Here is a 25,791-nt window from a genome sequence, read left to right as displayed (position 1 = left end):
AACAATGGTCCATCCTTATTACACCCATTAAAAACCACATTCTCCAAGTGGACTGAACCAAGAGGTGCTAAGCAGAAAGATCTGGACCTAAAGCTATCTTCTGTATGATCTCAATTCGTAAAATTTCTCTTTTTTTTTTTTTTAACAAAATTGGGGCCATATTGTATAAGGTGTATATATACATTTAAAGAGTGGTTACTCCTGGGTGATAGATTGCAGGTGCTTGTGTCAATGAATACATATTACATTCACAATTGTAAAGTATCTATTTCTAAAAATGGAAATTTAGTTACAGATCATACAGACAGCACTCAATAATCATTAATTCATCCATAAGCATTTTCAAAATTCATCCATAAGCATTTTCAAAAACTTACTCTGTTCAAAAACCAGTAAAAGGGGGAAAGCACATAATATAAAAGAAACTCAGCTGGGCACGGTGGCTCACGCCTGTAATCCCACCTGAGGGATCCCACCTGTAAATCCCACCTGTAAACCTCACCTGAGGTCAGGAGTTCGAGACCAGCCTGACCAACGTGGAGAAACCCTGTCTCTACTAAAAATACAAAACTAGCTGGGTGTGATGGCACATGCCTGTAATCCCAACTACTCGGGAGGCTGAGGCAGGAGAATTGCTTGAATCTAGGAGGCAGAGGTTGCAGTGAGCCAAAATCGCACCATTGCACTCCAGCCCAGGCAACAAAAGCTAAGCTCCGTCAAAAAAAAAAAAAAAAAAGAAAGAAAGAAAGAAAAGAAACTCAGTGAGTTACAGAAAACACAAATACACAGAGGGGCACATACAAATAAAAAGCCAATTTTGTTGACATTTTATTCTAATAAAAGTATAAAACACTAGACTTTCATTATTTAAAAAATAGAACCTACCATGTTTTGAGAACTTAACTATATCCCAGGCACTATGCTAGACTTTTACTTGCACTATCTACTAATCTTTCAGTTATCTTTTAAGTTAAGTGTTTTACAAATGTTAAAATGAGGAAAGTGAAATTTAGGGAGACTCCATTGCCAAATAACAAGTAATTGGAAGAGACACATCTTAAACATGGGTCTATCCATCTTGATTTGCCCTATAAATAAATAAAAAGGAATGTTTAGTAACATAGCAAACAAAAAAAATTATTTAATTTCAACTTATGAGCTCATAGAGACAAGAGTTAAGGAGTATAAGGACAAAGCAGCAGAATGACAGAATAGAAAGGAAGAAAAACAGAGAAGTGAATGGTACCCAGACATTAAATCAAATATCAAGTTTAATGATCCAGCAATCCCACTCTGGGTATTTATCCAAAAGAACTGAAAACAGAATCTTGAAAAGCTATTAGCATTCCCATATTCACTGCAGCATTATTCACAATAGACAAGAGGTGCAAACAAACCAGATGTCCATCAGTAGATAAACGGATAAAGGAAATGTGATACATATGTAAAATGGAAAGTGATTCCGCCTTTAAGAAAATTCAGCAATATGCAAGAACATGGATGAACCTTGAAATTAAGCTAAGCGAAAGAATCTCATCACAGAAAGACAAATACAGCATGATTCCATTCATATGACGTATCTAAAACAGCCAAATTCATAGAATCAAAGAGTAGAATGATGGCTGCCAGGAGATGCAGGGGGGAATTGGGGAGTTTCCAGTCAATGAGCATAAAGTTTCAGTTTAGCAAGATGAATAAGTTCCAGAGATCTGCTGTACAACACTGTACCCTATAGTTAACAATACTGTACTGTACACCTAAGAATTTGTTAAGAAGGCAAATCTCATGTTAAGTGTTCTTACCACAATAAATTTTTTTACAGGGGGTAAACATCTCTTATCTGGACAGTGAGATAATATTTGTTCTCCAAGATTGTGAATATCTGATTCACCCCTACATACAGCCTTAATGGCTAAACCTTCAGTCTCCATTGTAGAAGGCACAGCCACAGTAGGAAATATCATTTTGACTTCTGTACCGTGGCTGGAACAATAATTCCACACCTGTTATTTGCAGCAGCCCAGCAGAAATTAAACCAAGAGTTGAGTTCTACCCACTGGCCACAGGTCCTCACACCTAACTTTTCCTGCTTACATTAGCTCATCTTGCCTGCAGGTGTCTCAAATATTTTTCCAGTGCATGGGACTCAGAAGGTTTCATTAATTCCCTATACCATAAATGTTAGTAATAGGAGCTATTAAAACCTTGATTTTACTGACAAGATAGCTAAATCACAGGAAAAGAGATGAACCTTTGGGTGTTAATCCTCAAACACAGTCTGTCTACACAGCTTAATAAGTGGGCTAAGTAAATGACCCAGGTCTGAGGACACACCTCTGATTGCTCACTTCTGTTCCAGCTCTAACATTCTTAGTTCAATAAACACTGCTAAGACTGATTTTTGTTTTCGTCTTCTTTATTTATTTATTTTTTTGAGATGGAGTTTTGCTCTTGTTGCCCAGGCTGGAGTGCAATGGCACAATCTTGGCTCACTGCAACCTCCGCCTCCCGGGTTCAAGTGATTCTCCTGCCTCAGCCTCCCAAGTAGCTGGGATTATAGGCATGTGCCACTATACCCGGCTAATCCTGTATTTTTAGTAGAGAGGGGGTTTTTCCATGTTGGTCAGGCTGGTCTTGAACTCCTGACCTCAGGTGATCCACCCGCCTTGGCCTCCCAAAGTGCTGGGATTACAGGCATGAACCACCACGCTCAGCCTGTTTTTGTCTTTTTACAAATATCACTGTGAAAATGCCACTGGAGTTTCACAGGGGGGTTTGGAGCTTAAATAAAGGGCAAGTCTGGTGTCTTTCACATCTTACCCACATAATACAGTCCTTTCCTACAGCCTGAACAGTTTTCTCAAAGGGCCTCAGAAGCATTGATATGGGGAGATTATCCACACGAAAGAAGAATGAGAGAGAAAACGTCTTTCTATCTTGGTCTTACCTGGTTCTCTGCATGAAGGGGCATCAGGGTTTTTCAAAAGGTCCAATGGGTCTGTTTCCCCATGGTTGAAGATGAGGGTACCTGAGAGCCAGTAGATGATGTCAAATGGTCTGTCTCTATCTGCAGTTCTGGGACACCTCTTTAGAGCAGTTGGGTGTGACCAAAGGAAATATGTGTTATATACTAGGTGTTCAAAGTTTAAACAAGGTGCTTCCCCATTTAGTTCGAATAGATATGTGCATTATACATTTAGATCCTCTTTTATGCCATCTATTCTAAAGGAAGGTTAAAAGCATATAAATATAGCCCTAATTTGCCACCTTGAGAAAGACATTGAAATCCAAAGAAAATAAAAATAGCTACCATTTACATTCTATGGAAATACTACATACTGTGCCAATACTTAAAATATTAGATCTGACTCTAACTGCAACCTAAAAAAAAACAGCATCATTTTCTGCATTTTGCTAAAGTCAAAACATTGGTTCAGAGAGACTTGCCCAAGACCACACAGCTTAGAAGTGAGAAGGTCGGGATTTGAATCCATAATTGACTCATTCCAAAGCTCTTCCCATCATTCTGAACTGCTTCCAAACAAATTGTACCAAAATCTTTCTGTAATTCTAGCACTACAGCTTATATTTTACCAAAGTCACCCTTTCTAAAACGTCTTGGCCAACTCCAAATAGTCCCCTCATAGCATCATCACACCTACCATGGCATAGGACCCAATACAGGTAGAACTTTCACCTAACAACTCAAGTAGAAATACTGCCCAGGGGCCAAATTGTAAAGCTCTGTGTTGAGGTGGCTGCCTTCCAACTAATTAGACTAAAAGTACCTGACAATGCTTCCAAGGAGGTCTTACCTAAAGAGATCAATCTTTTTAACAGATAATCGGGATAATTTCTAAGCAATCAAGCACCTGCTCATTATCCCCTGTTCTGAGCTGAGAGTGTTTCTCCACCGTGCCTGAATCATCTCTGAACCTTTCATGAAATGCTCTCCACTTTCACGGTATGCAGCCTCAGATAGTAGGTGCAAAACTCAATTTTTACAAATGAAAATACGTTCTTAAGTTGAACTGTATGAGATTGCTGATATTTGACAAATTTTGATTCACAAAAAAATGGCAATTTCAAATGGTTCAAAGTAAACCTTAGGACAGAGGTTTAGCTGCAAGAATAAAAGCCAAAAAAAAAAAATTAGCAGCTTCTGTAGATATAGAAGTCTCCTGCTTCCTCATGCAACTGTGCTAGTGTAAGGAACCCAGGATGCCACAGCAGTTCCATAGTACAGAGGACCCACGCTCCTCCATGTTCATATTCCTACTGTACTCAACATGTGACATGGCAGGAGTCCACCCCATAGCCTAAAGGTCACAGCCCCACCTCCCACCATGGCATCCACATCAAAGACTGGGAAAGGGAAAGGCAGCAGTGGAACACAAACCTCTCCCCTTAGGATCAAGACGTAGAAGTCTTCTATGCACCTTCTTTTTTTTTATTATGATTATTATACTTTAAGTTTTAGGGTACATGTGCACAATGTGCAGGTTTGTTACATATGTATCCATGTGCCATGTTGGTGTGCTGCACCCATTAACTCGTCATTTAGCATTAGGTATATCTCCTAATGCTGTCTCTCCCCCCTCCCTCCCACCCCACAACAGTCCCCGGAGCATGATGTTCCCCTTCCTGTGTCCATGTGTTCTCATTGTTCAACTACCACCTATGAGTGAGAACATGTGGTGTTTGGTTTTTTGTCCTTGCGATAGTTTACTGAGAATGATGGTTTCCAGTTCCATCCATGTCCCTACAAAGGACATGAACTCATCATTTTTTATGGCTGCATAGTATTCCATGGTGTATATGTGCCACATTTTCTTAATCCAGTCTATCATTGTTGGACATTTGGGTTGGTTCCAAGTCTTTGCTATTGTGAATAGTGCTGCAATAAACACACATGTGCATGTGTCTTTATAGCAGCATGATTTATAGTCCTTTGGGTATATACCTAGTAATGGGATGGCTGGGTCAAATGGTATTTCTAGTTCTAGATCCCTGAGGAATCGCCACACTGACTTCCACAATGGTTGAACTAGTTTACAGTCCCATCAACAGTGTAAAAGTGTTCCTATTTCTCCACATCCTCTCCAGCACCTGTTGTTTCCTGACTTTTTAATGATCACCATTCTAACTGGTGTGAGATGGTATCTCATTGTGGTTTTGATTTGCATTTCACTGATGGCCAGTGATGATAAGCATTTTTTCATGTGTTTTTTGGCTGCATAAATGTCTTCTTTTGAGAAGTGTCTGTTCATTTCCTTCGCCCACTTTTTTGATGGGGTTGTTTTTTTCTTGTAAATTTGTTTGAGTTCATTGTAGATTCTGGATATTAGCCCTTTGTCAGATGAGTAGGTTGCAAAAATTTTCTCCCATTTTGTAGGTTGCCTGTTCACTTTGATGGTAGTTTCTTTTGCTGTGCAGAAGCTCTTTAGTTTAATTAGATCCCATTTGTCAATTTTGGCTTTTGTTGCCATTGCTTTTGGTGTTTTAGACATGAAGTCCTTGCCCATGCCTATGTCCTGAATGGTATTGCCTAGGTTTTCTTCTAGGGTTTTTATGGTTTGGGGTCTAACATGTAAGTCTTTAATCCATCTTGAATTAATTTTTGTATAAGGTGTAAGGAAGGGATCCAGTTTCAGCTTTCTACATATGGCTAGCCAGTTTTCCCAGCACCATTTATTAAATAGGGAATCCTTATCCCATTGCTTGTTTTTGGCAGGTTTGTCAAAGATCAGATAGTTGTAGATATGCGGCATTATTTCTGAGGGCTCTGTTCTGTTCCATTGATCTATGTCTCTGTTTTGGTACCAGTACCATGCTGTTTTGGTTACTGTAGCCTTGTAGTATAGTTTGAAGTCAGGCAGCGTGATGCCTCCAGCTTTGTTCTTTTGGCTTAGGATTGACTTGGCGATGCGGGCTCTTTTTTGGTTCCATATGAACTTTAAAGTAGTTTTTTCCAATTCTGTGAAGAAAGTCATTGGTAGCTTGATGGGGATGGCATTGAATCTACAAATTACCTTGGGCAGTATGGCCATTTTCACGATATTGATTCTTCCAACCCATGAGCATGGAATGTTCTTCCATTTGTTTGTATCCTCTTTTATTTCATTGAGCAGTGGTTTGTAGTTCTCCTTGAAGAGGTCCTTCACGTCCCTTGTAAGTTGGATTCCTAGGTATTTTATTCTCTTTGAAGCAATTGTGAATGGGAGTTCACTCATGATTTGGCTCTCTGTTTGTCTGTTATTGGTGTACAAGAATGCTTGTGATTTTCGTACATTGATTTTGTATCCTGAGACTTTGCTGAAGTTGCTTATCAGCTTAAGGAGATTTTGGGCTGAGACGATGGGGTTTTCTAGATATACAATCATGTCATCTGCAAACAGGGACAATTTGACTTCCTCTTTTCCTAATTGAATACCCTTTATTTCCTTCTCCTGCCTGATTGCCCTGGCCAGAACTTCCAAAACTATGTTGACAGGCATCCCTGTCTTGTGCCAGTTTTCAAAGGGAATGCTTCCAGTTTTTGCCCATTCAGTATGATATTGGCTGTGGGTTTGTCATAGATAGCTCTTAGTATTTTGAGATACGTCCCATCAATACCTAATTTATTGAGAGTTTTTAGCATGAAGGGTTGTTGAATTTTGTCAAAGGTCTTTTTTGCATCTATTGAGATAATCATGTGGTTTTTGTCTTTGGTTCTGTTTATATGCTGGATTACATTTATTGATTTGCATATGTTGAACAAGCCTTGCATCCCAGGGATGAAGCCCACTTGATCATGGTGTATAAGCTTTTTGATGTGCTGCTGGATTCGGTTTGCCAGTATTTTATTGAGGATTTTTGCATCAATGTTCATCAAGGATATTGGTCTGAAATTCTCGTTTTTGGTTGTGTCTCTGCCAGGCTTTGGTATCAGGATGATGCTGGCCTCATCAAATGTGTTAGGGAGGATTCCCTCTTTTTCTATTGATTGGAATAGTTTCAGAAGGAATGGTACCAGTTCCTCCTTGTACCTCTGGTAGAATTCAGCTGTGAATCCATCAGGTCCTGGACTCTTTTTGGTTGGTAAGCTATTGATTACTGCCACAATTTCAGAGCCTGTTATTGGTCTATTCAGAGATTCAACTTCTTCCTGATTTAGTCTTGGGAGGGTGTATTTGTAGAGAAATTTATCCATTTCTTCTCGGTTTTCTAGTTTATTTGCATAGAGGTGTTTGTAGTATTCTCTGATGGTAGATTATATTTCTGTGGGATCGGTGGTGATATCCCTTTTATCATTTTTATTGCATCTATTTGAGTGAAGCTCTCCTCAGCAAATGTAAAAGAACAGAAATTATAACAAACTGTCTCTCAGACCACAGGGCAATCACACTAGAACTCAGGATTAAGAAACTCACTCAAAACCGCTCAACTACATGGAAACTGAACAACCTGCTCCTGAATGACTACTGAGTACATAATGAAATGAAGGCAGAAATAAAGATGTTCTTTGAAACCAATGAGAACAAAGACACAACATACCAGAATCTCTGGGACACATTCAAAGCAGTGTGTAGAGGGAAATTTATAGCACTAAATGCCCACAAGAGAAAGCAGGAAAGATCCAAAATTGACACCCTAATATCACAATTAAAAGAACTAGAAAAGCAAGAGCAAACACATTCAAAAGCTAGCAGAAGGCAAGAAATAACTAAAATCAGAGCAGAACTGAAGGAAATAGAGACACAAAAAAACCTTCAAAAAATTAATGAATCCAGGAGCTGGTTTTTTGAAAAGATCAACAAAATTGATAGACTGCTAACAAGACTAATAAAGAAGAAAAGAGAAGAATCAAATAAACGCTATGGACCTTCTGCACATCTCCCATTGATGAGAGCTTAGCCACATGACACATCTAGCCACAAATGATGCTGTGAAATGCTATCATTTATCATATATGGGTAGTTATATCCCAGCAAAAGTTAGAATTTTATTACTAAATGAAAAGGGAGGAATTGATACTGGGGGCAACCTGCAATCTCTGACATATAGTAAGGAAAAGAATTGCAATTGGCATACAATCCTGCAGTTTCCATGATGGATCATGTAAAATTGACTGAACTGGAAAGCTCTGGAAAAGCACCTGGAAAGATGAAAATTGAGCTATTGAAGTAAGCTTAAATTAAGTGGAAATCAGAATTCTTAGCATATGGAAGTTGCTAAGAAGCAGATATAGAACACGCATGAGTTCCCTGATGGCCTGGGAAACATCTGCCCTTTGGAGAAATCGGCCCTTTGCCAATTGGTAGAGCACATGCATCCAGGCTTTGCTCTCATCTTTCTCAGTCTGTAAGGTCATATTTGGAGGCACATCTTTTTTTTTTTTTTTTTTTTTTTTTTTTGAGACTGAGTCTCGCTCTGTCACCCAGGCTGGAGTGCAGTGGCGCGATCTCGGCTCACTGCAAGCTCTGCCTCTCGGGTTCACGCCATTCTCCTGCCTCAGCCTCTCCGAGTAGCTGGGACTACAGGCGCCCGCCACCACGCCCGGCTAATTTTTTGTATTTTTAGTAGAGACGGGGTTTCACCGTGGTCTTGATCTCCTGACCTCGTGATCCGCCCGCCTCGGCCTCCCAAAGTGCTGAGATTACAAGCGTGAGCCACCGCGCCCGGCCGGCACATCTTTATTTCTGGTGTTCAACTTAGGATGAGCTGTAAAGGTTTTGTGAGATGTTCATCTTGTAAGAAATGAAATTAACTCAGATACTCAAGCATTCTTTATGATTTTTCCAAACCATCTTTCCAGGCACTAAGGCCCCGAGGTAGAAATGCCTCTTTCCCAGATCCCACAAGACTTTAAGCATCATATTTATTAAAGCAGTTTAAGTTTCTGGGATACAACTACTGTGCAACCAAAAAGAGCTGATTATCACATCAGTTTGCCCCACTTTAGGAAAGTCCAGTATATTAAAGAAAACCCTCTCCAAAGTTAAAAAGAAGGTAACTGGAAGGTCCCAGTGATATAAATATAATGACACATAAAGCAATGAATGAAATGTAAAGGCATAAAACCTTTTCAGGTGCCAGACCACTTGGAATTTCTCCCCTACACTACACGACACCTGACATTTTCTCAACTCAATATTGCAGAATAACTTCACCAGAACTGATGAAAAGAACATTGCACTGCAAAGTCAAATGAGACTTCCAAGATCAATTCCATATTTAACTAGCTAAGTAGTCTCAAGCAAATTGCCTAACCATTCATCTCTGTGCTTCAGTCTGTTCATCTGTAAAATAGGGATAATAATAGCACCTACTTCATAGGTTCACTAGGAGGGTGAAATGAGTTAACCTATGGGACTGCTCATCACAGAGCCTAACAGGGGAAACACCCAATTCTTTATTCTAACTGGACTTGGCACAAGAATTAAGATACCTTGAGTGCAAATTTTCCATTACCCGTCATTAAGGCTAAAAAGGGAGATAAAACCTGGAAGCCCCAGCTCATAGAGCCCTCTTTCCTAAAGTGGAATGAAGGTGCCCCCTTCATCCATGGTGCCTGGCAAGCTCTGCCGCAGGAGGATATAACAGAAGGAAGAAGAAAGCCTTCCCCTCTGCAGAAAAGAGAAACAAAAGTGGAAGAAAATATACCCCATTTTCTCCTCTCCTCCCTGAGAAGTGAGGATAATGTCAGGGTCAGAGGGGAGCTACAGTCGTTATGCCCCACTGAACACTCTGGAAAGATCACTTCTTGGGCTGCCCCTCTCACCAGCCTAGGGCACAGTTACATCACTGTAGCTGCACAGTGTAGCCAGGCTAAGAAGACCTGAAGTTGAGATTACTCCAGCTGCCCTTAATACTCATGTAGTGAAGACACAGCAGGTTAGCTACTGTAGCAGTGGCCATGTGGTTCTGTAGCAAGGGCTGGGGATCAGAGCCCAATGTCAGTGCAGCCAGATGGCAGAGCAACGAAGGTGAGCCTGAGCCAGTGGGTGCATGCCATGCCACTGGCCTTTGCCAGAGCCAAAGATGGAGATCATGAGTTAATGAACCACATATACATGCAGGGAACACCACTCATGTGAGCATAGGACACTGCTCCCAGAGGACAGGAGGCAGAATATAGCACACCAAAGAACCTCTGACACCATGAGACTATCCGTATCACAATCCTCCCCCGAATCATCTACACAGACACCATGTGTACATTTCCTCTGCACAGGCAAGTTGTAGTCTGAGTTTAAAATGACCACTCCCCCACCTGATTCAAACACAAAATGTGGACAGTTCATGAGAGAAGTGTCCCTACGATTATGTGTGAAATATGTAACGGTAAAATCAATTATCACTAAACAAATATTAGTCCCATGGGGATACAGGAGTGAAAAAAATACAACTCGGTTAGCGAAATCAAACTTAGAACATGAAAATACAGGCTTTCTAAATTCTCACAACTGTGGACAGGATTATAAATTTGATGCAACTTTGGAAAACTGTTTGGTACCATCTCTAAAAGCTAAAGAGGGCCTACTCTGTTGAATCATTCATTCCACTCTCAGATATTAACCCAAGATAAATAAGTGGTTTTTTCTACCAATAGACACGTATAAGATGTGTTCAGCTGCCTTATTCACCATAGCCTAATACTGGAAACAGATGAAATGCCTAACAAGTGAAGAATGGGTAAATAAATTGTGGGATATTGTACACTATAATATAATTTATCAATAAAAAAAGAAGGAACGTCTCCTACAGATGGCAATACAGATGAATCTCAATACATTATGAGGAGCAAAAGAAGTAAAATTCATAAGAGTACATACTATATGATTCCATTTATACAAGGTTCAAGAACAATTGAAATTAATCTATGGGGTTAGAATCAGAATAGTGGCTACCTGATAGTAGGGAGTGAGCAGAGGAGAGGAGGTATTAGCTGGGAAGAGGCACGGAGGAGCTAATGGATTCTGGAATTGCCCTGTGACTTCATCTAAGTAGCAGTAACACAGGATAGATATAGATAAGATATAGATACAGATAGATGTAGATATAAATATAGATAATGTAGATGTAGATATAGATTTTGATTTAGAAATATTTTACATAAAATTTTTACATATATAAAAACGTATGAAGCTGTACGGCTAAGATTTTTGCTACTTACTACATGTATTTCGTACCTCATTATAAAAGCTTCAAAAAAACACACATGCAGACAGTCTTTCTACTTCAATTTAAGGAAGCAAGGTGTGAGAGGAATGTGTGTTACCCCAAGGGGGCTGCTCTACACCCAAACTCTACAGGGCGTCATCTAATGTACTTTGGAAATAAATGTAGACTTCCCCCAGTCACCTCTGATAGGGGGTTCCTCTCATTTACCTAGGCCACCTCTACACAAAGATCTCTAGATGCCATGAAATGGACAACTAGAAAAAGTCATAGGCTGTGGTGACTCAAAAACTCAATTACCTTAAGAAATTTTATTATCCCTTAAATAACAGATCAAAATAATTATTTTAGAGATGTGTGATTAAGGAACCTGGAGTGGCAGAAGGCATGCACCACGCATTTATGTTGAAACTATCACAATACTTGGGCCAAATCCTGAGGGACCTAGATAATCTGAGTCTTCAAGGGCAAGGACCATAACCAAACCCAGAATAAACCATGCTGGGTGCCCGGGTGCCAGCAGCTCTGTCATCCACTTGATGACTTAATTCTCCTTCCTGCTCTTCAAGTTTTTCAGAAATATTTAAGCCAAGAGTCCCTTAATACTTTAGACTCGTTGGTGGTGTTTATGCTTTTTAAGTCATAGATCTTTTTGAAAATCTGACAAAAGTTACAGGCACCCAGAAAAAAGGTATAAAATGTTGCATATATCTTGAGGTATCATAAGTAATACTTAGTAGCTCCTAACTACGGAATGGAAAAAAAAAAACTGGAATTGTAAAACTACTAAGAGGAGTATGAAACAATTCCTCAATAATCCAAACCAGTTAGCAGATAGTAAGTGTACCTTTATTTATACTATGGCTAAAAACTAATTAGTTCCTTATATTACTTTATGTTTAGCTTGAGTTATGCTTAATAAATGTGCTAGTAACACCAGACATCTCTTACTATGATCTTGCTTTATTTTTTAATGAGCAAATGAGCTAATAATTGTTTATTAAACAGAGTCCATTTCATAAGAAAAATATATTTTTGAAATATGCAGTAACAACATAGGTTAATGCAAAAGACAGTATAAATGTATTATTGCTTATAACTTATTATTATTCTATCTGATTTAAAAGAGTTGCATAGGCCGGGCGCGGTGGCTCACGCCTGTAATCCCAGCACTTTGGGAGGCCAAGGCAGGTGGGTCACGAGGTCAGGAGATCGAGACCATCCTGGCTAACATGGTGAAACCCCGTCTTTACTAAAAAAAATACAAAAAATTAGCCAGGCGTGGTGGCATGCGCCTGTAGTCCCAGCTACTCGGGAGGCTGAGGCAGATGAATGGCATGAAACTGGGAGGCAGAGCTTGCAGTGAGCCGAGATCGCGCCACTGCACTCTAGCCTGGGCGACAGAGTGAGACTCCGTCTCAAAAAAAAAAAGAGTTGCATAAAGCAATTATTATAAATCTTGTTGATGAACATAAAATATATAAACATGTAAGGTGTTTGACAATCACAATACAACAAAAGAGAGTAAATGGAGCTATACAGGAGAAAAAAATGTTATACACTATTGAAATTGAGTTAGTATTAATCTGACCTCTATTGTGACAAATGTAGCTGTTAACTGTAATCCCAGGGCAACCACTAAGAAAATAACTCAAAAACTATTTGTAAAAGAAACAACAAGGGAATTAAAAGACCATACCAGAAAATATCTACTTAACACCAAAAGGCGGGCATGAAAAATAGAGCAGCAAAGAGAAATAAGATATACATGACAAACATAAATCCTGTCTGTTCAGTTAATTACGTAAAATGTTAATAGATTTAATATTCCAATTAAAAGGTGAAGATTGGCAAAATTGATCAAAAAATCTAACAAAATACTGTCTATGAGAGACAACATTTAGATTCAAAGACACAAATAAGTTGAAAGTATAAGGATGAAAAAGATATCTCATGCTGCCAGGCATGGTGGCAAGTGCCTGTAGTCCCAGCTACTCAGGAGGCTGAGGCAGAAGGATTGCTTGAGTCCAGGAATTCAAGGCTGCAGTGAGTTATGATCGTGCCTGTACTCCAGCCTGAGTGACAGAGCAAGACCCTGTCTCTTAAAAAAAAAAGATACATCATGCAAATATTATAGTAACCAAAAGAAAACTGGAATGGCTATACCAGTATCAGATAAAATAGACTTTAAGACAAAAATTACTGCTAGAGACAAAGAAGGACATTTAATAATGATAAAAAGGTCAATCTATGAAGTAGATGTAACAAATATAACTATGCACCTAATAAAAGAGCACTAAAATACACGAAGGATAAACTGACAGAGCTGAAGAAAGAAATAGACAACTCAACAATAATAGCTGAAGACTCCAATACCTTAGTTTCAATAATGGATAGAACATCTAGATAGAAGATCAACAAGAAAACAAACCAACTCATCCTAATATGCATCTATAGAACACTCTACCCAACAACAGCAAAAAACAGTTATTCTCAAGCGTACATGGAAGATTCTCCAGGATAGGCCATATGCTAGACTATAAAACGAGCCTCAATAAGTTTTAAGAGATTAAAGTCACATAAAATATTTTCTCCAACTACAATGGATTCATTGTCTATGCTTAACAGGAACAACTATGGGCCAATATACGTCCCCAGGAGAGCCCTACAAGGACTTAGGTCTCAACCTATAGTTTAGGAACGCCAGTGGTCCCCATGGTCGCAAGCATTTTGTAAAGGGATGGAAACAGAAGTCTGGATACCATTTTCCTAGAGACTGTCAGAGAAAATATTGTGTTATAAAAATCTGTAGGTTAAAGAAGCAGGATGTCTTACACAGATGTCTCATATATTAAAGAATTACAGAGTAATTACAGAGAAAGGTATTACACTGTTCTTCAATGTCCTAGGAGTGCTGCCATAAGTTGGGAGATCCTCCCAAGGTTTGGACCATCTACACTATTTAAAGGTTTGTAACCATTATCAGATAGAGGAAAAGATTGTCTGCTACAGAAGATTCTCTTCCCTAATTTAGGATTCTGTCCAAGCTGCACATTACCTGAAGCTGATTATTCCTAAGTCCAAGACCACTGCCTGCAAAATAATCAAGTCAATGCCCATAATTAAGTCAAGTTGCCAGCCTTAACTATATTTCTCTCTCGCTCGCTCACTCTCTGTCTTTCCCTCCTTCCCTCTCTCCCCTACCCCCCGTGTACATTATATACCAATTCATTGGATATATATATTATCCAATATTGGATAAACATATATATATATATACATGTTAAAGAAACAGGATGTCTTACACAGATGTCTCATATATTGAGGAATTACAGAGTAATTACAGGGAAAGGTATTACACTGTTCTTCAACATCCTAGGCAGTGCTGCCATAAGTTGGGAGATCCTCCCAAGGTTTGGACCATCTATGCATCTATGCTATATATACACATACATACACACACACACACGTGCAATTGATTAAATGTTGATTAAATGTTAGGCATCCAAATGCAATTAAGGCTTTTAAAGACAAAAGCATCTTTATAGATGGGTGACACTTAAGAATTTGATAAGGGCTTTCTTTTTTTCTTTGGATTTCTGATGGTTTAAAATAAGAGACCCTTCTCTCAACAAATCCATGAAAGCATACTGGGTTGGAGTTTATTGCTGTTGTAAAAAAGGATTTTGGATGACAGATAGTTCAGAGGGCAAGTCATCTCTGAACCAGTGTCCTGGCTCTGTGTCAAGGGGGCAACTATGCCCCATAAGGACCCTTCAACAGGTAAGGGTAAAAATTTAATCACACAAAAGAGGGATTGCTACCACAGTAGGACCATCCCAATTAGGGTCCACTTTGCCTAGTTAAATATCCAAATGATAGAAGAGATCATGTATAAGGCCAATGTCTGCAGTCAATTCTCTATTCTACAGTTCTTATTTATGCTCAAGGAATAAGGACAAAGAGTCAGAGGTATCGAATGCTTCCTGACTCCTGTAATCAGCACACCCTTTCTCCTCTTGTCTGATGGCGACAATTCATTCTTAGGATCTTAGCTTGAAATCTACCTTCTTTAAGTAACTGTGTTCAAATCCTCTGACTCTAGATTAGTTCCCTAGATACATACTAAACTGTATTTTTCCCATACGTAAGTTAAAATTACTATTTTTAACTAATAACTACGTACTTAGTAGCATGTGCAAAAGTTTATCTCACTATCAACTCCTGCTGTTCTGTATGCTCAACCAGGACAGCTCTGTCAACTGCTATATTATGAGTTTCTAGCAAGTGCCTTCCACATATTAGATTCTCAATAAATGGCTCTAAATAAATGAATTCTACCAGATTGACTTGACAATAGAATAGGTAACTAATAAAGCATGTAAATTTAACATCCTTTACTCAACAACTTTCAGGTGCCTTAATAAAAGTGCAGTTATGCATGGGTCTATGCATATTTTATTAAATCATCATAGGCACGTTAAGACAGGGAAAAAATCATATATATATTTATTAATTTGTTAAATTATTATATATTCAAGCTCTTCCCATTTATGAACTCAGCTTTCCACTAAATAACTACATGAGAGTAAGATGTAAATGACCAAAATGGTGGTTTTCTCGTTTTTGTACATCTGTTCTAAGTAGCTTCAGGGTGATCAAAATTGATATATGATTATCACATAGCAAATATTTCAAAACTAAGATCTTATCCATGGCTTTATACGACATGATTCCTCAGAAGAGATTTGGTCAATTTGTGTTCAGGAAGTACATCTACAGCCAAATAGTACACTTAAATTTAGATTTCAAATCAATAAGAATGATGTTTAAGCATTTCCGTGTGGAAAGGTGGCCCATAGATGCAGTCTCAGAAAATCATGATTATGATTACTTCAATTTTGCATGATGCTGTATAGATGGTCGTACTATATTCTTTCATGGGTAAATTTCTTAAACTCTGTGGTGATAGCATTTCCATTATGTAGGCGTTAGCCATTTACTGAGAATGTAGGAAAAATTATATCTGCAACACAAGGCATCTTTACATGTTTTGTCCCTTTTACAGGAGCCCACTGGGCCACTTATTTTCTCATAAGTTCTATGCAGGTGGCCCCTAGTGTAAATGGCTAGAAAGTCTTTTAAAATTGTGTTTGGACAGTAAGGTGGAAATTTCCAGACTTTAAAATATCAGAAAAATGCATCATTTTAAAAAAGGCTCTTTCCCTTCTCTACTCATTTTCTCCTAAGGTACTTCACAATATTTCTTTTTGAAATTTAGTCATATATATGTATGTATGTAATATATACAACTATATATTTGTATGTATGAATACACACACACACACACACACACACACCCTTAGATGAACTGCAATGGCCCAAAAGATAGTCAACTTACAGGAATGGATACCAGAGGTCCTCTAGGGTAGTGTTTTTCAAATTGTGGGCTTAGAATCAATTTAGTACGTCCCAAAGACAATTTTCTCAAAAGTAGAAGAGTAGAGTGGAATGAAATAGATAATTCTAGGCACAGCGTGTGTAGATATTGAATCTTTCCTAACTTTGGAACCCTGGCACTATGAGCAAATTTTGGGGGAGGAGGAATTTGTATGTGTATATGCACAAGTAAATTTGAGAATGGCTGGTGTAATTTGGAAATGGTTTGTATAATGTTTATGGATATTCATTTGTAAAGAGCTCACATATGTGGAGCTCAGACACACTGAAGCTGAGTCTAACCCAGGAGAGAGAGGCTTCCAGCCCCTGCCTCCACCCTAAGACCTACTGGTGAGGGCACCGTACTGTGCTCTTGTTCCCTGCAGTGCTCATCCAGGGATAAGAACGGTATCCGAATGCTGGACTCACATTAGGGACTCTTTCTCACAAGGCTGTAGTAAAAACCATTGATTCATTTAAAAAAGGGAAACTCACCATGGGTTCCTGAAATTATCACAAGAGACGGGGACCCCAGGGAGGAGTAAGAGATTTTCATAATAATTGGGTAGGAAGGATAAATCATTTAATTTGAATATTTAAAGAAATGGGATCTAATTTCATACACCAAGTAAAGGGGGCCATATTGTTTATACAAATATTTCAGCTATGACAAGTTGTTTGGTCTATTAAAAAAGCTAGTTTCCAAATGTAACCAAATATGCTTGTGTTAAAGGAGAATGGTAACTTTTATTAATGTTAAAATCTGAGTTCCTACAGTTCTTATTTTCTGTTGTACTCATTCCTAGAGCAAGAAGGATACCTTAGTATATATATGTTTGCGTTAATAAAAAAGGCAGAAGGAAACTTTACTCTGTTAAGAATGTCCCATAATTATTATTTTTAATTTTTGAAGTTTCTAATACAGCCAGAGAAAATAACTCTAGTGGAAAAGAAGGCATAAGCTTTGTAAAACATAGACACAGGCAACAAAAGAGATTTCAGATTATCTGAAAAAAAGAGAAACCCTGATATGTCTCAGAGATTTGGTCTCTGAAGTGTCCTCGGAAGTAAACGTGGCCATATAAACTACTCTTCCACAGATGGGCCCCGGGCCTCACAGTACAAATCTCCTTGACAAAGGAGGATCTTCCTTCTCCCATTCGCTTTATACACGCACACCATCCACAATGTTTCTCCTTGAGAACGAAAAACGCAGGCATCGGCAAAGCAACAATTGAAAAAGAATCCAAATGTCACACAACCAGACAGATGGAAGGAGACGACATTGTTTTCTTACCATATCACTCAATCAACATTGCGTTGAAGCACATGACTCTGCCAATATTTGACTGTTTGACTTACAAATATGACAATTCCACATGATTCAGCCTAATATTTATAGCGTTCCCACCATGTATAGAATCCATAAGGGTAATTACATTTGCTGTACTATTTTCACAAAATGACAAAGCAAATGACAATGAAACCCTTATGATAATTTCACAAAAGTCACAGAAAGAATCGTGGAAGGATTCTTTAAGACAATGTGTTTGCAGGTGTGGGAAGTTAACAAGCAAGGACATGGAAAGGCAAATCAGTACATCGTCACTGAGTACATACAATTCGCAAGATATTTGGTCCTTGTCCTCAAGTACCTACAATTTAGTTTGGAAGATGTAATGCATGAAAAAAAATTCCACCTAAGGCAATTATATAATAATCACTTGGGACAGAGAAAATGACACAAAGAATATCAAACTGGGCAGGTCCTTAGAATTTAAATAGTCTAAGTCCCTTATTATTATTATTATTATTTTTGAGATGGAGTTCGCTCTGTCGCCCAGGCTGCAGTGCAGTGGCACGATCTCGGCTCACTGCATCCTCTGCCCTCCAGGTTCAAGCGATTCTTCTGCCTCAGCCTCCCGAGTATCCTGCTCACTACAGTCATGGTAAAAAAAAAAAAAAAATGTTTAGAGGCAGTGTTTCACTGATTTAAATATTGCATAGAGGTCAAAGAGAGTTAAGACCAAATAAATGCCACTGGATTTCACAAATAGAAGAAGATGGGCAAAAAAATAAATATATAAAAAGAATAAAAAAATAAATCCCAGAGAGATCAAGTATTTAAATAAAAAGGCATCTGGTTAAACATGGCAGCCTGACTGCATGGGTTTATTTCCATCTCATTCCAAAGCCCAACTAAAGCGACAGTAAAGGAATAAAAAATTATGAACATACAAGGACCAGAACAGGAAAGCCAGCATTAGTGAAAACGAGAGTTCCATACATTTTACAGATGCTAAAAAAGACGAAAGAATGGAAACAAGTCAGCAGAACAGAGGAAACTATAAGAAAAAAAAAAGTGTGCCTGTACAGGAACAACCAATGAAAAAGCAACCAATTCTCACTTCACAGTTACACACACAAACACACTCAGGGTTAGGACCTGGTCCCACCACACACCACACACCATAGAAGGTGAGAATGAAGCACAACACTGACAACAGGGGACTGTCTGAAAGCCCGGGAATACAGGATACTTGAGATTTTAGGTTCATTCCTCAATCCCAACACTGGCAAAAGAAGACCCAGGATGACATGTATGCAACAGGTCTACAGAAAAATCAGCCCAGATTACCACAAAAGGGCAGCGGCATCCAAAAAGGATAACTCCAGGATGAGAAAATGAGCAATTACATTATTTGATATATTGAACCTTGAACAATAATATTGATAAACATTTGACATATCTGATGAAGCAAGAAGAAACAACTTTTTAAAGTTCATTTAAAAAATAAGCAAATTTTTAAAGGCAAGCCAATTATTAACTCCAGGAAAAACAAAAAGCTGCATGAAAAACTTAATCCTCATATAAGACTTCATGAAAACTTTAAACTGCCACTCATCAAAGGGTACCACTAAGAAAGTAAAAAAGCAAGGCATTGTCTGGAAGAAAATATAAGATGTCCACCTGATAAAGAACTCATATCCTGAATACATAGAGAACTAAACAGCAACAGAAAAAAGACAAGCAACCCAAATAAAATACTGGCAAGAGACTTTAATGAAACTTCACAAAAGAAGACATCAAAATTACCAATAAGTATATGTAAAGGCGCTCATCAGGGAAAAGAGAATAAAGTAATTTAAAAGGTATGAACATAAAAAGACAAAGAACGAGAAAGGCAAAAGAAGTGGTAGGTAACTGGGATGGAAGAAACATTCTGTTACTTATCTGGGTGGTAGCTATGCAGATATCCATATACATAGAAACTCATGAAGCTGAACACTTAAGATTTGTGCACTTTATTCAATAAAAATTGGACTTCAATCTTTAAAATGTAATCTTTTGCAATAACAATTTTTGTTTCAGTGTATAATTGGGGAAGAACTAGAGGAGAAATAAAAAAGTTAAATTTACATATCTTCACCATACATTAAAAGATAGATCAAGAAATAGCTGTATAAGCATATTTTTGAGAAATCTCATGGTTAGCACTATTGCCTCTAACAAGATTGAAGGTTGAGGAGAGGGGAACAGGGGACTGTTATTTTTCTTTTTATTTTACCTTAAGTTCTGGGATACATGTGCAGAATGTGCAGGTTTGTCACATAGGTATACATGTGCAACGGTGGTTTGCTGCACCTATGAACCCATTATCTAGGTTTTAAGCCCCACTTCAAACTACACTACAAGGCTACAGTAACCAAAACAACATGGTACTAGTACCAAAACAGATATATAGACCAATGGAACAGAACAGAGACCTCAGAAATAACACCACACATCTACAGCCATCTGATCTTTGACAAATCTGGCAAAAATAAGCAATGAGGAAAGGAGTCCCTATTTACTAAATGGTGCCGGGAAAACCAGCTAGCCATATGCAGAAAACAGAAACTGGACCCCTTCCTTACACCTTATACAAAAATTAACACAAGATGGATCAAAGACTTCAATGTAAAACCTAAAACCATAAAAACCCTAGAAGAAAACCTAGGCAATACCACTCAGGACATAGGCATGGGCAAAGACTCTATGACTAAAATACCAAAAGCAATTGCAACAAAAGCCAGAATTGACAAATGGGATCTAATTAAACTAAAGAGCTTCTGCACAGCAGAAGAAACTACCATCAGAGTGGGAGAAAATTTTTGCTATCTATCCATCTGACAAAGGGCTAATATCCAGAATCTACAAGGAACTTAAACAAATTTACAAGAAAAAAACAACCCCATCAAAAAGTAGGCAAAGGATATACAGTTTTTCATGATAAGCTTTTTACTAATATATTTTTTAACTGCACACGTAAAAATGTTAAACAAATATTAAATATGTGATTATTTATATAAACCTGGGATGGAGAAGGTCTTTTAGGGACACCTCTGTGAATATCATTTATTTTGCCACCCAGTGTCCACTCCCCATTCTGTACTCTAAGTTCCCTACCTCCTCCACTAAGAGTCCATATCATTCAGGGGAATCTTCATTCCTGGCTTTCGCACTGGCTCGTGACTCAGACCCAATTCAACCAGTCCGACCCATGGTCTTGGCCCTTGCTCTCAGAGATGTTTTTTCTTCCAGAGATAGGCACAAGGCCCAGTTTGGGCCATTGAGAGTTATACCAAAGAGTTCTGTAAAAATGCTTAAGGAGGCCGGGCGTGGTGGTGGCTCACGCCTATAATCCCAGCACTTTGGGAGGCCGAGGCGGGCAGATCACGAGGTCAGGAGATTGAGACCATCCTGGCTAACATGGCGAAACCCCGTCTCTACTAAAAATACAAAAAAAAAAAAAGTAGCCGGGCATGGTGGCAGGCACCTGTAGTCCCAGCTACTCGGAAGATCGAGACCATCCTGGCTAACACAGTGAAACCCCATCTCTACTAAAAATATAAAAACTTAGCCAAGCATGGTGGTGGGCACCTGTAGTCCCAGCTACTGGGTAGGCTGAGGCAGGAGAATGGCATGAACCCAGGAGGTGGAGCTTGCAGTGAACTGAGATCGCGTCACTGCACTCCAGCCTGGGCGACAGGGCAAGACTCTGTCTCAGAAAAAAAAAAAAAGCTAAAAGAAAGATATGGTCTGCATATACTTTTATATATACATATGTATAAGAATATGTATATAGGCTAATATAGGTAAGATATTCATATATCTTATGTGAATATATAGCTTTTATTCATTAAAAGCTAATCTAAATTTATATGTACAAGAACCATATATAAATTGTTAGATATTATTATTATTAGCAACTAAATTCCTTTTTTCCTTAAGCCAGTTTAGGCTGAGCTTCCTGATACCTGCAAGTAGCAGGATCCTGACTAATTCAACCACACAAAAGAGAAACCAGACAAAACCAACCAATAGATGTAAGTGGGTATACATAAAACATCAACAGAAACATTTGATCAGTAGAAATCACCAAACAATTTAAAAGTAAATAAAAAAGGAAGAAAGAATGGTTGTAACCCTTAGGCTTGATAAAGTTTTTGCCCTTGCTAATAACAAGACAGAAATGCTACAGAAAATGGGCAAAAATATAAATGCACGATTCAAGAATAAAAACATGAATGCAAAAAAGTTTGCTTTTTAAAAATCAAACAAATGAAATTAATCATGAACAAATTTTATCCAATGACATAGCTAAATATTGTTTTAAATTTTATTATCCAGAGTTGGCAAGTGTCTCACGGACTGCCGATGAGAATGTAAATTGGTACACCTTTCTGGAAGGCAATCTAGCTATAATAAAAATAGGCAAACCTTGGACACAATAAGTCTTCTTCTAGGAATTTATCTAAGGAGATAATTAAAGATATGTGCAAACATTCTCCCTACAAATTTGCTTTTTGACTTGTATTTCTATATAGAAACACTGGAAAAATGAATATTCAAAAGATAAGGCATTCAGTATAATCCATACATTCCAACAGTGTTCAATAATTTAAAATATTGATGGAAAATATGTACATGTATAGAAGGATGTTCATAATTACGAAGTGAAATAAACAGGTCATCAACCATACAGCAATGAGCCTGTTTTGGTTGTATAAATACATACATACATGGAAAAAGATCTACTCAGATACACATCAAATGGTAGTAAAATTTCCGAGTAGTAGAATTACATGCTTCATAATTTGCTGGAGTTTTTTTCTGCTTATATGTACATTTCAGCCTTGTGGTTGTTTTCTGCTAACTAATACATTTCAGCCTTTCTCCAGTGAATCTTCACTGACTTTCAGTAAGAAAAAAACGTATTTAAAATTCCTAAAAAGCCATGTCACCTCTACAAGTGATTTCAGACATGCAGTTGAAGCCTAAACATATGCAAGCTTTTAGGTGAAGCACAGATGATAAGAAAGTCAAGGAAGTGGACTCTCTTTTAAGAAAATTTGGTTGTAAAAACAAGGAGCAAAGGGTCTCAAGGACATATATGGTCTACAGTTATTGAGATGAAGAGTCTTCTCTGGAGAAGAGGAAGAGGCCAAAGGTGTAGAAAGAAGGAATCACGTGGGGATCTGTCTAATGGAGCCTCTCACAGTTAACATACTGTGCTTTCCTTTCTCCAGCGCCCTCCATTTGGGCTGGGCTGCTTTACCTGGACACCCACATGCCCTTTTCTCTTTGTGCCAAGCATATCCTGATGCTACACAGACTCAGAAAGGGGGGCAGAACTCATCCTGGGGCAGAGCCTATACTCTCAGCCTCTTAGTGTTTGAACCTCTACACTAGGTGCGGCAGGCACTTTTCATCAGCACCTTTCCCCAGGGAAGAAAATAGGACGCTTGAAGCCCCCAAGAGGGTCTCTTACCCCCGCTCCCATAGAAGACTGACCACCATAAAGTACATGCAGGCATAAAGTACACTTGACCTTGATCGTGAAAAAGTGAGTTTTGACAATTCACAGGACTTGAATGTAAGAGAGATTAGGTTTTCTTTTCATTTATTTTGAACATATTAACAGCTGGTGACCTAGATTAAGAAATAATTCAATACGTGAAAAGGCAGACTGTATCACTAAATTCCTTCACAGATGGAAAGTGGATTCAGTGAAAAGCCTCAGACCGAAGAGTCAAGTAATTACTTGGAAGGCAGGAGGAGGAGTACCTACAAGTGGGTAAAATGAAGTGTGGAAAAAGGATGACAAAACCTGGCCCAGATCCCAAGCCAGCAGATCCCTGGCTACTTTCTGCACAAGTAACCCGGGCCTGGAAGGGAGCAGGCAGCCTTGCTAATTCAGCTGCGGAGGGAGCGGCAGGAGGAGGATCACTTTAGTTCAGGATGAGCTTGGGTAGATATTAAAAGAAATACAATCCTCTTACTGCATGGAGAGTGTGCATGTGTGGAGGGAGGGACTACAGGCAGCTACCAAGCCTCTGGGCCTGGGGACAAAAGGGATCAGTGCCCACTCTGCTCAGCAACTCAGGGTCAGCCGGAACTAGGAGGCAGCCTGAGATTGGATCTGAAGAGGGAAATTCATTGCCATCCGGAGCAACATGGCAAATCTGACTTCCAATAAAACAGGAAAATGCTAAACACCCCATATCCTAGGGACGGAAAATACTGCCACGTGAAAGAGAACACAGTTCAAGTGACACCAATCATGGGGCTCATTAGCCGGTGTTGATTTTCAAGTACAATGCTCAAGCTACAATACAAATGAAATGTCCTTTGCTCAGGACACAAATGAATACCTCAGGGCCGTCATATACAGCAGTCACCAGGGAAGACAGGCAAGCCTGGTGCCTGGTACAACTCCCCTCCGCCTGCTTGCGGCTGTGCTTGCTAGGGACCTGGGTTTCATTCATGCACATCTCTGGGGGAAAAAAATAAATTACTGTGGACAATTTACTGAGGGACTTGCAAAACAACAGAGAACCCAATTTCTGCAATCTGGATTTTTTTTAATGCAATAAAAGGTCCTTCTTTGTGCAGAAATATGCAGAAAGGAACTATTAGGTTCAGGTCATATTTATTTTTGACCTTCTAAAGAAGGACACTGGCGTCAAAAGGGACACAAACATATAGACCAAAAATAAAAGTGTGTGTATCTAGATCTCTGTTTTGAACTCCAGAACTCACTAGACAGCACTGTGTGATCACGATCCTGCCCTACTGGTCCTGGGAGATTTTTGGTGGCTTCTCTGTTAAATAGTTCGTGTCTACTGCACTTAAGTAGCCACAAAATCTCCCGCAAGAAGGACGGCTGCCGCAATCTCCCGCCCCCCCGATCTGCGGGCCGCGTCCCCGCGAGCTGCCTGCGGGCGCGCTGGGAGCCGGCCCGGGGAGACGCGGGCGCAGGGAGATGCGCTCTGCTCCGGGCGCAGCGGGCGAGCTGCCGCACCTGCTACTTCTGTTGCCTGGCTTGGGGCCAGGAGAGCGGCAACCCGGGGCGGGCTCCGGGGCTGGACATACCCCGCGCCTCCCGGGCCAGGGTCTGCGGGTCCCTGGCGCTCCGTCCTCCCGACCCGCTCCCCGCGGCGTCCAGGTCGCGCCTTGCTGCAGTCACCGAGCGGAGGGCAGGGCGTCCCAGCGTCCCTGGCCCCGGCCCCGCTCCGCAGCGCGCCGCACCCCGAGGCTCGGGCCCCGCACCGCCGCAGCTGGCCAAGCCCCCGCCTGGCGTCCCCGGCCCCAGCCCCGGCCGCCCGCCGCTGACCTTTTCCTGCGCGCGGTTAAGTCGCTTCTGGACGTTCTTGGCGAAGATGCCTGTCTTGATGTCAGCCATGGCTGCGGGTCCGGGGAGCTGCGAAGAGCAGAGCGCGCAGCGGGGCTGGCGGCGGCGCTGAGGAGCGGGAGGAGGAGCGGGAGGAGGAGGAGAGGGCCGAGCAGGGGAGGAGCGGGAGAAGCGGCGGGGAGCCGCGGAGCGCGGAGGGGTGAGGGCGGGGCGCGGCGGCGGGACCAGCTTAAAGCGACAGAGCGGGGGCGGGATGCGTCGGGACTGGCTGTGACATGGGGGAAGGGGCGGGGGAAGAAAGGGAAAGAGGCCAAGAAAAAGAGAGGGAAAAGCCAGAAGCCAGATTGCGTCCTCGATGATGGAAGATTGTCCAGAGGAGAAAGGGAACCAAGCCAAGCAGAAGTCCCTGGGCCCAGAGGCAGCTCGGGGGTTCTTTTAACGCAGTTTGTGTTGAGGGAGAGTGAGGGGACCTGATTCTTTCCAGCAAAAAAAGAAACAGGGGAGACAAAAA

At 40.0% G+C, this 25,791-nt stretch overlaps 1 protein-coding gene across 2 annotated transcripts in view; it reads right to left on the bottom strand.

Moving 5' to 3' along the window:
* Nucleotides 1-25,495, bottom strand: part of LOC116812531 (amphiphysin) — a 250,192-nt gene extending 224,697 nt beyond the window's left edge. For both annotated transcript variants that reach the window (XM_032758283.2, XM_058445610.1), the window contains exon 1: nucleotides 25,263-25,495. In XM_032758283.2, coding sequence (XP_032614174.1) covers nucleotides 25,263-25,331 — 69 coding nt within the window. In that variant the 5' untranslated portion in view covers nucleotides 25,332-25,495. The remainder of the gene's footprint in view (nucleotides 1-25,262) is intronic.
* Nucleotides 25,496-25,791: the final 296 nt, after the last annotated feature.

This window comes from Hylobates moloch, unplaced genomic scaffold (genome assembly GCF_009828535.3).
Source record: "Hylobates moloch isolate HMO894 unplaced genomic scaffold, HMol_V3 SCAFFOLD_1, whole genome shotgun sequence".
Taxonomy (NCBI): Eukaryota; Metazoa; Chordata; class Mammalia; order Primates; family Hylobatidae; genus Hylobates; species Hylobates moloch.
This window is presented reverse-complemented; position numbering and strand designations above follow the sequence as displayed.